At 40.6% G+C, this 16,926-nt stretch overlaps 1 protein-coding gene across 5 annotated transcripts in view; it reads left to right on the top strand.

Annotated features, from left to right (window-relative positions):
• Positions 1-16,926, top strand: part of kcnip4a (potassium voltage-gated channel interacting protein 4a) — a 108,538-nt gene that overhangs the window by 77,093 nt on the left and 14,519 nt on the right. Inside the window, exons 2-3 of one of the 5 annotated variants that reach the window (XM_030779879.1) lie at positions 9,967-9,975; positions 12,618-12,624. The exons of 3 other annotated variants lie outside the window; for them this stretch is intronic. In XM_030779879.1, the coding sequence (XP_030635739.1) occupies positions 9,967-9,975; positions 12,618-12,624 (16 nt within the window). Of the gene's footprint in view, positions 1-5,811; positions 5,924-9,966; positions 9,976-12,617; positions 12,625-16,926 lie in introns of those variants that run through there. One more of the 5 variants, XM_030779877.1, reaches the window with a different exon arrangement.

Below are 16,926 nucleotides of genomic sequence, written 5' to 3'. Positions count from 1 at the left end.
CCCCTTCTCCCAGTGGTGTACGTTTTATTAAAACAAATCCCCTTAGAGAGCCGTCAACTTCATGGAAAAGTGCCAGTGATTGCTTTTTCCAGCCGTTTTTTTCCCTCTGTAGACAAATCCATAATAGATTACCAAAGGTCATCTCATTAGAACCATAATGTTAAAGGTCCCTGTCCTGCTTTGTAAAGACCCAGGTTTAATAGCTTGTCATCAGATTTTAATTGACCGTTGCACGCTTGTATGCTTGAAGGTAATCGAGGACATTTGTAAACTTGCTGACAATGACGGCCTTATTCTGCAATGACGTTACAGAGAATCACGTTGCCTGTGCTGTGAAACGCTGTGTTGGAGGTCAAACCTAGGACTTGTCTATGACCCAAGTTGATTGATTTGTTCGATGGAATTACAGCAATACACCACGCTGTTGTGTACGTTAACGACAAGGCATTGATATTTGATATGAGATAGCGTGATTGCGGTTTTCACTGTGAGGGATGTACACATTTCAGTCATTCTAAACTGACACAATTTTGCTCTCAGTTTATTCTAGCATTTATATATCTCTCATTCTGTTGGTTTGTGGGTCTTTTAATGTAATTTACGGGGTTTTTTTGTGGATTAAACGAATAACAATGTCTCATTGACCTTTTGGATATTAGATGAACATCGGCAAAATTGACATGCTGTCGGGACGAGTTGACGCGCTGCTGGTAAACATTTCTTCACTTTCCTTCCTTCTTAATTTCTTTTCTATCTTCCGTTTCACCGCCCTAACGATCGCCTCTCAAAAACTGTCTCAGTCATTTTCCGTTTTCTATCACTTTGTCCTTCTGCCTGGATTGCCTCGCATTTGTCTCCGTCGTATCGCGTTTTGAACCGACGTCATCGCCATGTTCCGTGTCATTCATCTAGCGTTTTGGGGCAATTTCTTTGTCACGTCTCTTTTTGTTCGTCGCTGTAACAGAAGCGTTCTTTTGACATTCATGTTAAGCACTTCAGAGGAAACTGAGTCAGTCGAAGCTTTGAAAAGCAGGAAAAATAGCATTGTGGGGGGGAAAAATGAAAGTATTTTTCTACATTGTTACCAACCACACAAAAATGTTCAGCCATTGCTTGTGAGGGACATTTCTGTCAATCCATTGTAACTACACCCAGCTTTAGAAAAGTACATTAAGTATTTTTAGTCCTAATTTTCAATCCATTATCCAGCTGCAGTTTGAGAGCTGATGCATATTAAGATTACTTCATGATCACCAACTGTCAATCCTACCTTCCTGAAACACACCTGAACACTTTCAAGTCTTTCCTTTTTGTGACTTCAGGATTGAGTGGAGGTGCTGACAATTTGACGAATTAACCTCTGATGTCACAAAGACATTGGAATTAATGTTTCTCTCGACACTCTTTCCTCAAACGCTCTTTCATCTTCAGGAAAAAGGATGGACTCACAGTAAATCAACACCTACGAGTCCTCCTCTTTTAAGAGACCTTGTCCGTTTCATTCATTCAAACAGATGGATGGTACTACAACTCAATGTTATCTGACTCCAGTGTCCTGTCTTCCCCCTCTGATGTTCGCTCCCATTGTGAGCGGCTTTTAAAGGAGAAAGTCATTCATTCGGCTCTGTCCCCAACCGACTTCACCCCCCCCCCCCCCCCCCCAACACACCCCACACACACCCCACTCCATCCCCCACCCCGATTATAGCAGATTTGTGATGACACCAAAAGGGCTTGACGGACATCCGTAGTATCACAACTGTTGATCTTTAGGCTTTTCGAGTCACGACATTTGAGGTTGAATAGTTTAAATTTGGGCCCTAGGACTACCCTGCCACATGTACTGTTACACACTTTTGAGTCGGATCTTGAGCAAATACGTTGAAATATATTCACCATTGCCCCCGTGTCACTCAAAGTAAAGCAGTAAGAAAATCAACTTGTTTTTGGAAATGGATTGTTTTGGCAAAAGTGCCACTTTTCTTTGCTTTTTAATCTAAAATCTCCCCCCTCTGTGGAGAGCTAAGCAGTGTTTGGAGGCTGCTCTGTGGCTTTGTGTGTGTGTGTGTGTGTGTGTGTGTGTGTGCATGTATGCGCGCACGTGTGTGTGTGTGTGTGTGTGTGTGCATGTGTGTGCGCGCATCTATGTTCATATAGGCAAAAGTTGTCCATCCCACATTGAGTATGCTGCTCGGCTCCAGGCAGCTACGGTTCACAGAATTTAATTGCTTGCATTTCACACTCACTGCCTCTTTAAATATAAGGAGCTAATTTCAATATTTTAATATTTTCCTAAATACTGAGAGCGAGACTGAAGTTGTGCGGTAGGGCCAATCACCGTACGTGGCAAGCAATTACGCCATGAGCCAAAAACAGTCGAAGAGCAGCTTGACAAACATTTTACCACTCTTTTCTGTCAGGTAACTCTCATCTCTTTGATAAATGCCAGCCCTATAGCCTAAATGTTTTGCTTTTCAAACCAGAGAACAGCTGGCTAAGCATACTGAAATTTGTTTTTTTTTTTTATGCTCCCAGGTAGACATGACAGGAAATAATTGGAAAAGAAGGAAACTAATGTTCCTATAAGCAGCTTGAGTGGTGTTTTGCAGTCTTCATTCTCTGGCCAGATGAGTTAAGATGTACCTCTATGTATCCTAACCTTTCAGAATAGCTTTCCTTGTTGACAGGAATGAGGAGATTATGTTCTTTGTATAACAAATTACTTTAGGGGTCTACTGCACAGACTCACCATCTCTGCATTCTGTTCAATGTAACTCTTTCAATAACGAAACAGTAATAATATTATTATTACGTAAATCGCAAGATAACAAATGCTCTGCTAACTGTCACAACCTCAAAGACACATATGTCTTCTCATGTACTGCATATATACACAATGGGTGAGTTTCTATTGGTTGTCTGTCAGTTTCAGATTCCTGCACACCTGTGAAGAGAACCCAGATAACGACTCACTCACAGAGAGCGGCAGATGTTTTTCTTATGTCCACTGAGACACGCCTCCTCACAGACAGACACAGTCTTTTTTTCTTTTCTTTTGAATGTGGAGTGATACACATGTATGAGTCGCAAGATTCATAGAAAAAGCAATAGATTTTGTCATTTGTTGTTCCTCTGCCATCATTCTGCAGCTTCTGCCCGAAAGCTAAATAGAAGGTGGCCCGGGATTGAGACTCCCCCTCCCCCAGCATGTCGACAGGCAGGCCAAAGCAGATAAGGGCTTCCGCAGGGGGGAAAGAGAGAGAGAGAGAGAAAGAGAGAGAGGGAGAGGGGGGCTTTGGCCACGAGATGAAGAAAAAAAAGAAAAAAAGAAAAAAATGTAATCTCTCCTCAAAATCGATTTCTGCACTGGCAGGAATCGAAGAACAAAGAGCGGACACATGGCAAGCACATCCTATGCTGGGGCGAGATAAGGAATCAAGTCCAGCGTAGGGACAGTCTCCGTCAACGTGGTGTGACATTTCACGTGTCATCTGAAGGACGAAAGTCGGTATGAATCCGGTGACAGTGTGGCACATGGACTCTGGCTGGCCCTGGAGTGGCCACCGTTTGCTGTTTTTGAGCAGGAAATGCCAGAGCATAGAGTCAGATGTGATGGCAGATGCATATAACCTTATTTGATTTTATATCTTACGTATGAAGTTGAAAAATGTCCATATGTCCATATGCAAATATCATTCTAACTATTCCTTTGAGCCATATAAAATTTGAGTCATCAATTCTGAGGAAATTGCTAGTCGAATGAAAATATATATTTTACAGAAAAGAAAAAAAAAAGATCTTAGCATAAAATGAGCCTAAATCAAACTAGCATAATATCCAGTCACTAAGTGATTCATTTATAAAGGAAAACATGAACTGAGTTAAGAAGCATTAAGATTATAATTAGCTTAAAGTTCAGTCTTAAAGTTCAATCTTTAAGTCTAACCATGATGAAATCCTGCATGAAAACGCAAGAAATCTTTCGCCTCAGCAAACTCACATCAACGAATTTGCTTGCGCTGATAAAGCCCGTTACATCATACATATGTAAATCTTAGATGCCGGCAAGCGCAAGCGTCACGGTCGCATGCAAATAACTAAACCCTGAACTGCCTGCTCACCTGGACCTCTTCCAGAACAACACTGCGTCCATCCCCAGTTGTGTGTCTCTAATATTAATGAATGCCCAGATTACTGAGGGACTGCACTGCCGTTCTTCATCTGCAGGTTGTCATAACGACAAAGACAGATTCTGTTTTTTTTGGGGGGTTTTTTTTCCTAAGTTGTCAACATTATTTGTTGCAGTTGGCCAGGCTGTTCTTTTGAAGAGCATCAGTGAATTGTCTGAGGTCAACATGTTTTCAGCGGGAACAGAAGCCAGCAGGTGGCACTAGATACGTGTACACTGGGCAGTGATTGGTGGCACTGGCTCTCTGAGACGCTCTTAGTCTTTGTCAAATAATTTTCGTTTTTTTTTTAATATCTATCATTTGCTAATTGCACCAGTTTGTTTTTTTTTTCTTTTCTTTTTCTTCGATTTCATCAGCCTTGGCCTTTGGGGGTACGCGGGGCATATTGGATAAGCACCTCTTTCCATATACTTCAAGCGTTTTGAAAAAAAAAAAAAAAAAAACCCAAAAAAACCCCACACACAACAAAGGATAATTCAATCAATATTAATTTTAATCAGCCGAGACAGTAGATGCCCATTTAATGATGTCTCTCCCTCTCTCTCTCTCTCGCTCTCTCTTAATGCCGAGATCGATACACGCGTGTCCTGTGAGGATAGACTTTGCCTACTCAAACACGCAGGGCTCGCAGAACACGCTGGAGTCAGAGTCGAGTCTTGCTTTTTTTTTGGCCTAAGTTCAAACAGTTGACTGAACTGAATTATAAATGAGACTGTAAGTAACCTACATCCATTACTGTAATATAGCCCCGTAAGCCTTAAGCTTTAATGTAACTTGGCAAAGTCATAAAAGTCTGGCAAAATGCTCGATGTTGAAAGGACCGTATCTTTTGGTTATGGAACCATATGTGGATACATAGTAAATAAATAGTTTATAGAGAGGGTTTTTTTGTTTTTTTTTTCAAAACCTCACACCTCATTTGTGAAGCAACACAGTGTTTGGAGATTACGGTTATGAAATTTCTGCACATGCATTGGCATTTGAAGATAAACAGAAGGGAGAGTGATGAAGAGAGAGAGTGTGTGTGAGAGAGAGAGTGAGTGTGTTTGTATGTGTTTGTGTGTGTGTGTGTGTGTGTGCATATGTGTGTGTGTGTGTGTGTGTGAGAGAGAGAGAGAGAGAGAGAGATGCTCTATTTGCTTATCAGTTATAGTACATTCAAATAATTGAAAAACGTAGATTTTCTGCTCTTCCCAACCCCCACCCCCTTCTCTCTCACTCTCTCTCTCTCTCTCTCTCTCTCTCCCTCTCACTCACTCACACACAACACCCTCCCACCCTTCTCCCTTGGCTAAAAGTCCAAACCGGCGTGCGCTCTTACTAGAGTGAGCTCTTACCTTAAACCCAGCAGAGAGTGGCTCAAACTCTCCTCTCCTCCCCTCCACTCGGCTCCTCTTTCAACTCCTTCTCCTCGTTCCTCCTTTCACTGGAGGCAGAAGCACACATCTTGGGTTCAATCCAACAGCCTCGCAGCCTGGATTTGGGGGGGGAGAGGAGCGCACGTGGGTGCCCAGGGGTGCCCGGCCGGTGCGAGCCCGCGTCGGAGGGGTGGGCGGAGGGGAACTGGAGCGTGGAGACGGGCACTGGAGCAGACACGGGGGGCTGGCATGAGCAGGGGGCCATGCTGAACACAGTGTGGGAGACAGAGGGACTGCAGACACTTGGCATTGTGGTGATTGTTTGTGCCTCACTCAAGCTACTGCATCTACTGGGGCTCATCAACTTCTCTGAGGGTAAGAGAGAGAGAGAGAGAAGAGAGAGAGAGAGGTCCATGAGTGTGTAGACTGCTGTTGTGAACAGGTTTTTCTGTGACAATGACGAGAGGTCTTGTGCGAAGCGGGCAACTTGTAGTTTGTCGATGTTTTGGTATCACGGCTGTAGTTGTATGAGACATTTTCTGGCATAACTTTGAGAAGTATTTGGGGTTTTAAATCATGTGTTTGGGTTTGTTATGATGTGTGTGTTTGTGTGTGAGTGAGACAGAGACAAAGACAGAGAGAGAGAGAGAGAGAGAGAGAGAGCTGCATGATACAGTCAGGTAAAAATAATGATGATATAATAATAGTATAATAGTGGTAGTGTAACAGTGGTGTCTCCAACAGAGTGGAAAAAGATAGAATTCTATTAAAAAGGATGACTAATTATAATTGTGGATGATTTTGATTTCATGGTTTATGTTGTTTTTGTGACTAGATGACATTCACCATCTTCCATCTCACTTAGACAGCTACAACAGCAATAATAATAAAAAAAAACTTTAATAATTGTATTAAACCCATTTTAGAACCATCTCTGAGCAGTTTCCCAGTGCTTAATGACATAAACTTAAATTATCTCATAAATAAAAGGCTTTTATATGAAAGCATCAAGTCACTGATGTCACTAAGTAACATAAAACGTGAGCCTTTGTTTTCTGCGGTCGTCTTTTAGTCAACAGAGGAAAATAAGCACATTCACTTTCAGTTGTCGACTTCTTTTTCCTCCAATATCCATATATTTTGTGAGTGACGTCTCTGATATACAAACTTCAGAAGAAATCATCTTAATCAGAATATCTTTCATACTACTATCGAGATTCTGTTGGATTTTTGGGGGGGATTTTTTACACTTGATGCCATAATATGATATTATCAGTTTCATTTGCATTTCCTTAAAATGTGGCAACAAATTAAAAAAAGTCTATTAGCGTGTGATTAATGTTCAAAACTTTTTCAGTTTGTTCTAACTTGGTAAACATATTGAGGCTTAGTCACTGTAGAGTGTCCAGGTTTATGAGGTCTAATTTAGGGCCGACTCTCCAAGCCTCATGGGGTTAGGCTCTGGGTGTAATACGACACAGCTGACCCCATATCAGGGCACATGGTCAAACTCACTTACTGGCCATCCATCAAAGGACCGAATGCATTACATCAGACACACACACACACACACACACATACACACACACACGCACACACACACACACACACATACACACACACGCACGCGCACACACACACACACACACACATACACAGGCACACAGACCCACAGGCACACACACACACACACGCTCAGTCCACGTAATGGTGAGAGAGAGAGAGAGAGAGAGAGAGAGAGTCATTACACGACTCTTCTCCCATATTCTGTTTCTCACACACACACACACACACACACACACACACACACAAAGCAGAGGTGCAGAGAATCATTTTCTCCTCTGTGTGATACTTGGATATTCCATTACCGTTGTCATCTGGAGACTCTGCTACGCAGGCCAGGGAACATTCGCTGTGCGTGTCGTTCCGTACTGATAAAATGCATTAATGTAAGCATACTATACATCACAAGCAAACACTAGACTGTCCACAATCGCTGAATACAACATTTGTCATGTGACTGGATAGTAGTGTGCTTATATTAAATTATATAGTGAGTTTCGTGGATTTATTTTTTTATCATTGATGTGGACATGAAAAATGTGATGCCCGTTTTCAGACCTGAGAAAAATAGCATATTACAAAGATAGATGTCTTAAAAAAAAAGCTTTATAATTTAGTCTTTATGACTTTTCTGACAGGTCGTTCATCCGAAATCCGTAATTAGGGGTTTTTTGTTGTTGTTGTTGTTTTCCCTTGGTGGATTTGTTTCATATTGGAAGAGTGTATGATTTTATGGAGCTACTGTGTATTATGACAGAACTCACAAATTTGTGACTGTCTGATTGACAGATGCATAAATAATCCCTTTCCTGGCATGTTTATCCTTTACCTGCTTTTAGTATCATTATCTCTCACTAGACTTAGATGTGCAGCATATGTGAGGTTTTTCTCGGACCTGATCTGAGATCAGCTCTCTGACCCCTCGTCCTAATTATAATCATTACGGCTAAAGCAACCAAACTGATCCTGGAGGACACATTGAAGTCAAAATATCACATTAATAATTTTTGGCTTGATTTGTAGAGGGTCTCAGCTGAAACATTAGCTCATAGTACTGGTTATTAATAAGGGGGATAGGAACAAATCAGTGAATCAAAAGAGAGAGATTGCTAGGCCAAACACACACACACTCACACACACAAAGTTGTAAGGTGACTCAGGAAGTGAAGAGGTCCTCTTGTCAAATTAATAGCAGCGCTGGCCATTAGCGGGGAAGAGAACATTGCATTTGAAGACTGGGACAGTGGTGTCTCTCTCGACCTTTATCTAATCTGTCTCTTTCTGGGCACCTCATTGCCCTTTACCACAACTTTAAAACTCAGCTTTTCCTTTCAGATAAACGTAATGCGAGAAAATGGTATGTTTTTTTTCGTCATACAACCATAAACCAATGCCATTTTAGCTTTTTTATTCCTTCTCGTCTTTCAAGGAAAAGTATTTTTCGACTGAGGCGCTGGGGTAGGCTTGAGTGGCAGGCTCTCCTGTGGAAGTTTCGTTTTACTCTGTGTATCCGAGCAAAGGCCGAAAAGTCGCGCAAAAAGTTTGGCGGAAAAGTTTTTCAAAACCTCCCACCTCATTTGTGAACCGACACAGTGGAGTTTGGAGATATGGTTATGAAATTTCTGCATAGGAATTGGCATTTGATGATAACTAGAAGGGAGTGAGTGAGTGAGTGAGAGAGAGAGAGAGAGAGAGAGAGAGAGAGAGAGATGCAGATGCTCTGCTTTTCATTTATGCTACATTCACATATTTTTTTTTCTTCAACCATTCATCTTTAAAAGCTAAATACATTCTAACGGTACAAAGGCTAACTCTATCTCATGAACAGATGGCAACACATGCAAATAGTAACGATACAGCAAACTATTACAACTGAAAACAAAAAAAAATATTCCATTAATAAATGCACAAATCCACACCTGTATCTTAGCTTCAGAATATATACAAGAAAAGTGACTGTCATGTTTTGGTAAGTGTCCATTAACACTGAGTGTGACTGACAGTGTGTAGGCCCAGACAGTAAGTTCACTGTAAAAGTATCTCTCTTGGAACTGTAAAGTAAAGCAACACCTCATTTGTGTAATTGGAGAGGCCAGTACATGTGTTCTGGTCACATTAATCCATTTCTACTGCTGTCCAACAGAGTTTCCGATCCAAATATGAAGTGCTTTTTATGACAGGAAGATAAATTATATTTTACTTCTGTCCGTGCAGCTCTTTTTTAAAATTTCATTTTACCTGCAGTAAATGAAGTGGCAAACACATTCACAACCTTTGACAGATGGTGAAAGAATATAAAAATTCTGTGTGTTCCAGGAGGGAATTAACCAGTGACAGTTTTGTGGTAGAATCCATTCCATCACTTCCACCACATCTGTTCAAAAGAAAACTTGTTGAACAGAGAGAGAGAGAGAGAGAAAAAAAAAGACAGTTACCATTTACGTCCCAGTGGAAGATTTAAATGTACACTGTGGAATCAAAAAAGGCTTTCAGACTTAACTGGTAATCAGGAAGTTTTAATCTGAATTTACAATAGCCCAGCTTCCATGAAGAACATATATTTTCTAAGGTTTATTTCATTTGATGTACGTTTTGGAAAATCAGCCCGTCCCGTAGATGACCTAAATGATCTGGCATGCGTTCAAAACGGCCTGCTTTCCATCCAGACGGCCACAGAAAATAGAAACGAGGAACGTTGGCTTCAGAAGAGCAAAGAAAAAAGAAAAGAAAAAAAAAAAAACCCTACTCAAGATCACCTAGTATCTCTCTGTTCTCTCTGTTCAGACCTAGGACTTTCAACAATGACACTAAATTGGTGAGAGAGGACATAGTGTTTATTGACAAATCAACTCAAGCCGGTGGGGGTTTTAAGTGCCCCCATCACCGTCTTGATTAAACATCAGAGAACTATAAGTTTTGATTAAAAGCCCCGTGTAGGAGTCTTCAAGGTTATAGAACTGCAAGGACGGAAGGTCTACACACATTATGTGTTCTGTCTAACCACTAATTCAAGGGGACAGCTATATCCAAGAAGTGACTGGCGTGACCTTTTACTGTTGTTTTCGGAGCAATCATTCCCCTCGGGTGTCTTTAGCCCTAATCAACGAGAGGGTAGAAGAGTTTGGGGGCGTTATTGCCAAAACATTATTGGTGCTGTCTCCATCAATCTGTATTACGGAGGGGGGTGGGGGGGCTTCTGATGTGAATCAATACTGATGAATGGGGAGGATGGACTGTTAACCGTGCAATTCATTTTGAACGACCAGGTTTAAGTGCAGAGGACCGTCGTACTGCGTTCTGCACGACCTGACCATTCCTTTTCGCAATGACTGCGTTGGAGTATTGATCCGTGTTTAAAAGTAGCGCGACAATCGTGTTAACTTATTGATCTCTGTTTAAGAGAAGCAGTGAGAGAAATATGAGGATGTAATGAAAAGGCTTAAGGTTTAGACTTCCGTTAAACTTAATTATGAAATATCTGAGGTTGTATGTTTTCATATCTTAAGGCAGTCAATGCAATGAAACCCATTCGTTAAACAGGTGCAAAGCTGCAGTAGTCCTATCTCTTATGTAGCCTATTGTTACAAATTTTAATTCTGTGTTCTCACTTCCATGTTTTTTAATATTTGGAACAAACTGGAACATAGCCACAGTACACCAAGTGTGCTAAATTATCAAAGCAAATATGTCGCTTATTTGCAGTGTTTCTCCAAAATATGGAGCTTACCAACAACTAACATTTAGTATTCACATATTAGTGGAAGTTTGTTTCTTGAGCTTTGACTGGAAAGCGGATTTAAAACCTCACTCACAAGTTATTAAGCTAATTATACGATTCCCACTCTTTCTGAAAGATAACACAGAACCACGTGACTCACATGTGACGCTTGAAAACATCTCTGTAATCCTATTTGCTAACTTTACCAAAATGTAGCGCAGTTACAGGCTTTTTTGCAGTCAGTTTTCCTCTCACATGCTTCCCTACTCTGTTGTTTTCCCATGAATTGTAGTTTTGTCACAAAGCTTTGAAGATACGAGGCCTTGAGGCATGAAGCTACCCAGCCATAATTTTATTTAGTTTTAGTTTTTTTTTTTTTCATCAAAACAATTCAGCGAATTCACTCCATCAGCAGTTTTTAACTTTAATTAGCAAGCTAAATGGGGAAAGAAAAAAAAAAAAACGATCCTCACAAATCCTGCAACAACATTTAGCATGATTATTCATGGAGCGTAGGTGAATTTATGCATATTTCATAAGCTTATGGTTTGCGTTTTTGAACCGTTTGTGTTTGCAGAGTGATTCTCTATGCTTTGTTTCGCCTAGACCATATGTTAGTTTAATTTGCCTCACTAAATCTGCATTTTTTTTTTTCTCAATTCTATTTGAACTTGTGGGTTTATTGCTAATCTAATTTTAGCGAACCTTTTTTTTTTTTTTTCCTTTTCTTTTTTTCTCATGATTTATGACCTCAATTCTCTCTTCCTCAAAGAGATGTGAGAAAGTGCTGACTTGTTTTGTGGTCTGCTTCATTAAAGGGAATGCTGCCATCTCTCACCAGTCTTATTTAATGATACATTAGATAGGGACGTAGACCATCACCACCACATAGACAGGCTGATAAAGTCTCTCCAGACATTGATAAAGAGGAACACTGATAACAGAACACAGCTCATATATCCACGTTTCAAGCTGCAAGAGGTTCCCAGAGTTCCCATAGCACTCTACCACCTGTATCCAACCAGACATTTAATAACCTTTTGCTTGCTTATCACACAACATACTTACTCCTTTTGGTATCACAGCATACTGTGAATTCAGTAGCAGTTAACCATTTTGTTCAGAGAACAAAAATGAAGGAGTCTCTTTTGTTTAATCAATGCTTTGTTTGTTTTTGAGTGTGATAGAGAAGAGAGAGAGAGAGAGAGAGAGAGAGAGAGAGAGAGAGAGAGAGAGTTTTTGTGATCAGGTCGAAAAATTCAAATAGATTATCGCTACCCGTAATAGTGCTCTCTTAATGTGGGCTTTGTTCAGTCAATCCATTGTATGGTACTTTGTTGTTCATTCAGAAACTTGAATCCTCTTTGAATCTGGTGTGAATTTTTGCGAAATTAGATGCTCTTTTTCCATTCTAACTGCACCATGTTCACAGGTAATTGCACACATTTTTTTTTCCCCTGTGACTGCGAAACTTTTGAGAAATGTATTTTCAATAGCAAAGTCTGATCTTAGCAAGAGGGTTTTTTTATTCAATTAGTGGTGCACACAATGGGCTAAATGGTGCTCTGTATTATTACAATCCTCCATCATCAAATATTTTGATGACTTTCTCTCATCAAAATTCTCCCGTGTCTCAAAAATGGGGGGGGGGGGGGGGGGGGGGGGGTTGGGGGAGGAGGGGGAGGGGGAAGACCTCTTTGCTTACAGAGCAATTTTCTTTCTACAAATCATCAAATCCATGAATTTAAAACAGATACACACACACACACACACACACATCTTTCAAAGGGAGAGAGTAGAAAAATCCTGTGCAGACAGGCTAATGGCCAACAAAGAGACCTTTGGTGTTAGAGGATTGTAATTAGACAACACATTACCGCTCTCTCTCTCTTCCCATCTTTCAGACGGAAGCTGCACTCTTAGATGGACTTTTATTACCAGGGGTCTGTAGTTGTCGTAAAGCATGCCGGGGCTAGGGAACAACGTCTGGGGTGCAATTCTGTCTCGACACATAATAGCTATGGACAAGTCTATATTTTATGGTACTCTCAAGCTGAAGTCTAAAATTTGTCAGGATCTTTAGTGAGCCAAAATGGCGGTGAAATAACCTCCGGTTGCATACAAGTAACTACCCAGAAGAGTGAATCTCATATTCGCCGTGTTTATGATATTAGACGTCGGAGTTCATTAAAGGTGTTATTACTGAGTTTGTTGTAAGCAGTTTGTAGGACTCCTTAACGTTTAACCGTTTAACCATTTAACCGTTAACGTTCCATCCCGTTCATTTTCATCCGTCTTTTCTTGTAGTTCGTTTTTTTTTTTCACCTTTTTTTTTCATTTCACTTCGTGTCATGGCTAAAAAAAAAAAAAGGAGCATCAGCATGGTCATGATGTTGAACATTAATGTCGTTTGGTGGTGATAACAGGTCCCTTTTATCCCCCCCCACCTCCAGTAATTATCCACATGGATGAGTGTAGTTTGAGTGTGCCTGTCAGGCCTACTTTAAGCTGTGTGAAGAGAAACCTGTCCGCCATGCTCGGTGACCATCTGTGGCCCATTAGTGTTAGTCATTTGGCAGCTTCTGCCATTTAACACCCCAGTCTCCCAAACCCACCACCCCCCCCCATCCCCCCATGCCCCCATCCCCCTGTGCATGTGGTCCCTAAATATGAGCAAAGGCTTGTAATGCTTTTAGGTACATTTGACACACTAGTTGCAATAAACATTTCTGTGGTTGACAATATAGAACCACTGGAATGCTTTGGATACACTGTTTCAATAGTACATTTAATTCATTTCAGCACTGTGATGTTAATGGTGTCCTGAGTGACAGACAAAATCAATACAGCCTTATTTGCATGAATATATGTGTTGTTGATAGTGCTACATCATTTTTTACGCCACAGGGGTAAGTTTGACATAGTTTTTTTGGGAGGTGTATTTTTCAGTCCTGTAAAACAGCATGTGTGAGAATTGAAGGGACGGTCAAGTAACACAGTAGAAACCAATAGGCTTTGGTGTTTTCCATTTTCTCCAACACCACTCACTAACCTACCGCATTTCCATTCATATACCAACACCACTGGACTACCATTTCACACATTAATATAATCTACTGAAATATAGGTACCTCACTGCTTTCCCAGGATGCAATCTCGTAGACACTTTCTGACTGGTACACAACAAATTGAAACGAATGACTTGCTCTGTTTTTCTGTATGTTTCTGTGTATCCTCATATGTATGAGCAAAAGAAAATAAGTTGTTGTCCAGTTGTAGGCCCCAGATTATTTATCGACCCAGTCAAGGTGACAGAAAGAGCCAAATATACCACAGCCCAGAGCTTGTGCATGTATACAAAGATACCCACATAGACACAGACACAAACAAGGAGAGAGAGAGTGAGCGGGAGGGAGGGAGGGAGAGAGAGAATACTTTAGAGTGGATTAAAATTTATTTACAGTGAATACAATGTTAGAGAGAAAGATATTATTTGTAAAAATAATGGTGAATGTTAAAAACTAAGGTCTTGCATAAAACTATATTAGTTAGTAAGTAAGTCTATATAAAACTATATAACTAAATAAGCCTATTAGACTCCTCCTGTCTCGCGTGAAGATCAACAGGCTAGATAACAGCATGATAGATTTCTCTCCTTGTTCTCAAAGGAGGTCCTCAAAAGCCACTAGCTCACAAATGAGTCACTACTAAAGGCAACTGAGACCTCTCTTTGGCCTTATATGTACTTCTTTTCAAGTCACTCTTTAATAAGAAGATTGTTGTAATATAAGCACTGAATCCTGTTTTCACCATGGTTCCTGAAGACTAATGCTGACAGGTCTCAGATCAGTCAGATAAAGTGGTCTGGAATTCTGTGACACACTCAGAGGCTTACGGTTCATGTTTATGTAGTTGGTTTCTCTGACACTTCTGACATAAGCATGTTTAAACTCTGTTTGACTTAAGTATCCACTGTTCTGTTCTCGCGATGATGTTTTCCCCCCAAACATAATCACACCTTTTTTAGTGTGTGTGTGTGTGTGTGTGTGTGTGTGAGCAAGTGAGTGATAGAGAGAGAGAAAGAAAGAGAGAGAGACAGAGTGTGGGTGTGGGTGTGTGTGTTCCTATCTGCTCCTGGCTTGGGTGTTTGGTCACTTCACTGATGTGTTAGATGTTTTCTGATGTGTTAGATCAAAACATCAAATCGGACTTGTGTTGCTCAGCTGTAGAATTACTTCCATCATGTATGCAGACGTTATTGACACTTTGATGTGCACTTCCTAGTGGGCTAAGGGAAAAAATAAATAAATAAATTGACTTATCAAGCACGCATGTCATCATAGCTTACTTTGAATGCCATCATCTGGGCTAATATGGTCAGCAGAATTTTGCATGGTAAACGAGGCAAGCTGTTACCTGACAATTATTCCATGGGGACTTCACTTACAAACTCTTAAGATGCTTGGCTTCAACTTGAAAGTGATTCAAATTCAGTGAAAAAAAAAAGAAAAGAAAGACAAGATTGATGCCACAAGGCTAAGCTCGTTTCTGATTGCAGTTCCCTTGTGCCCTCTCCGCTTTTGGGAGAGCTCTTATCAGCATGGATATGGCTATGTTCAGAAACTTAGTTAAGTTCATCACCCCTAACAGGAACAGATGCGTATTTGAGTGGTTCATTAGCAAACATCTGCAGATGCTGTCAATTGCCGGTCACCATTTCTCTTCATTTCCCAGTCGCGCCGAGCAGGTGGACGTGTTGGGTGGAGGCGTGTGCTCACACAGCAAGTTCTCTCACATCTATGCCAAAATCCATCAAACCTACCAAAAAAGCATACAGCTGCTTCATTTCTACGCAGAAGTACTCTTTTTTTTTTTACTTGAATTTGTTTCATTTTTATAGCATATTCTATCAAATTGATAACTGAGAAAGTTTGGTTATCCTTCCCTTAATTTTGTTACATTTTTTCATGGCCGTGAATTTGTGACATAAGTGAACCGAATAAGAAAAATGGAAGAAAATAAGGTTGGTAGGACACTCTATGTGCTATCGCCTTGCATCTTCAACCTTAGGTCCAATGTTATTTTTACTGATGTGGCCTTTCACTGGCAAGAGTAATTGCCTCCAGCACATCCATTACTTTGCTGAATTTATCCTCACCCGTAGAGCAAGTTTCTACTTCTGCACCTTAACTTTTTATCAAGAATTTCACCAATCGGTTTGTTTAGAAACCTTAAAACTCAAGTCTGGCCTCAAACTCTGCTGTCAGTACATGTACTTTGGGAAATAATGCAAACAGTGCAAGCCACAGTCCCTCAGTACTTAGATTTTCCCACTTACAACTCAGGCCGTAAGTTCAAGCTAACATCTAAGACTGCTAATATCATAACTTTTTTCTTGACCTTGTCAGTAACCAAAACAAAATGGAAACCACAGATCACAAGTTGTCTATAGTTTGCCTCATCCGAGTGTCATCTTCCGTAATTCGAGAAGATCCATGCCGCCAGGCTGGTGAGTTGTTCTCCCTTGGGATGGTGACCTATTTTTTTTTTCTTGTGTCTCTGTGTCAGTACTGTAGACGCCACTGGCAGGTCGGCGAGTCTGGGTAGTGATCATGAGTCATGCTGTGATAAGAGTCTCCAAGGAATGATAAAGTTGTGAACACTGTGTGGTGAAAGAAAAAGTGCTGGTAGTCTTAATTCATTCAAAATCGAAGCCCCGATGCATTATACATGTGGTGAAACACAGAGGAAATGAAACGGACGGAACTAGGAAGCAGGAAGTCATAAATTTTCACTCAACTCTAGGGAATGTATTGAGTGAGAAATCATGAAAATGTCCAGACTTGAGCAGATATATTCTCGAACCAGAAGTGACACTCCGGCCCAATCTTTGTGCTTACTAAATGCTGAACAGCCTGTGCTGTGGCCTGTGTTGATGCATGGTTAAACAACCTTCATTATAGCTAGCACAAACTTCATACATTTTACATGTCCCCTGAATTTGTTGCGAATAGTTGTGTAATATACTTGCAGTCCTTCATCTTTAATCACTGATGTTTTGGTTCAGTAAAATTGTTGTAACGGCAAGCCTTGTTCT

Source organism: Chanos chanos, chromosome 7 (assembly GCF_902362185.1).
Source record: "Chanos chanos chromosome 7, fChaCha1.1, whole genome shotgun sequence".
Lineage (NCBI taxonomy): Eukaryota > Metazoa > Chordata > Actinopteri > Gonorynchiformes > Chanidae > Chanos > Chanos chanos.
The sequence above is the reverse complement of the archived record's forward strand: the minus strand, read 5'-3'. Positions and strand labels throughout refer to the sequence as shown.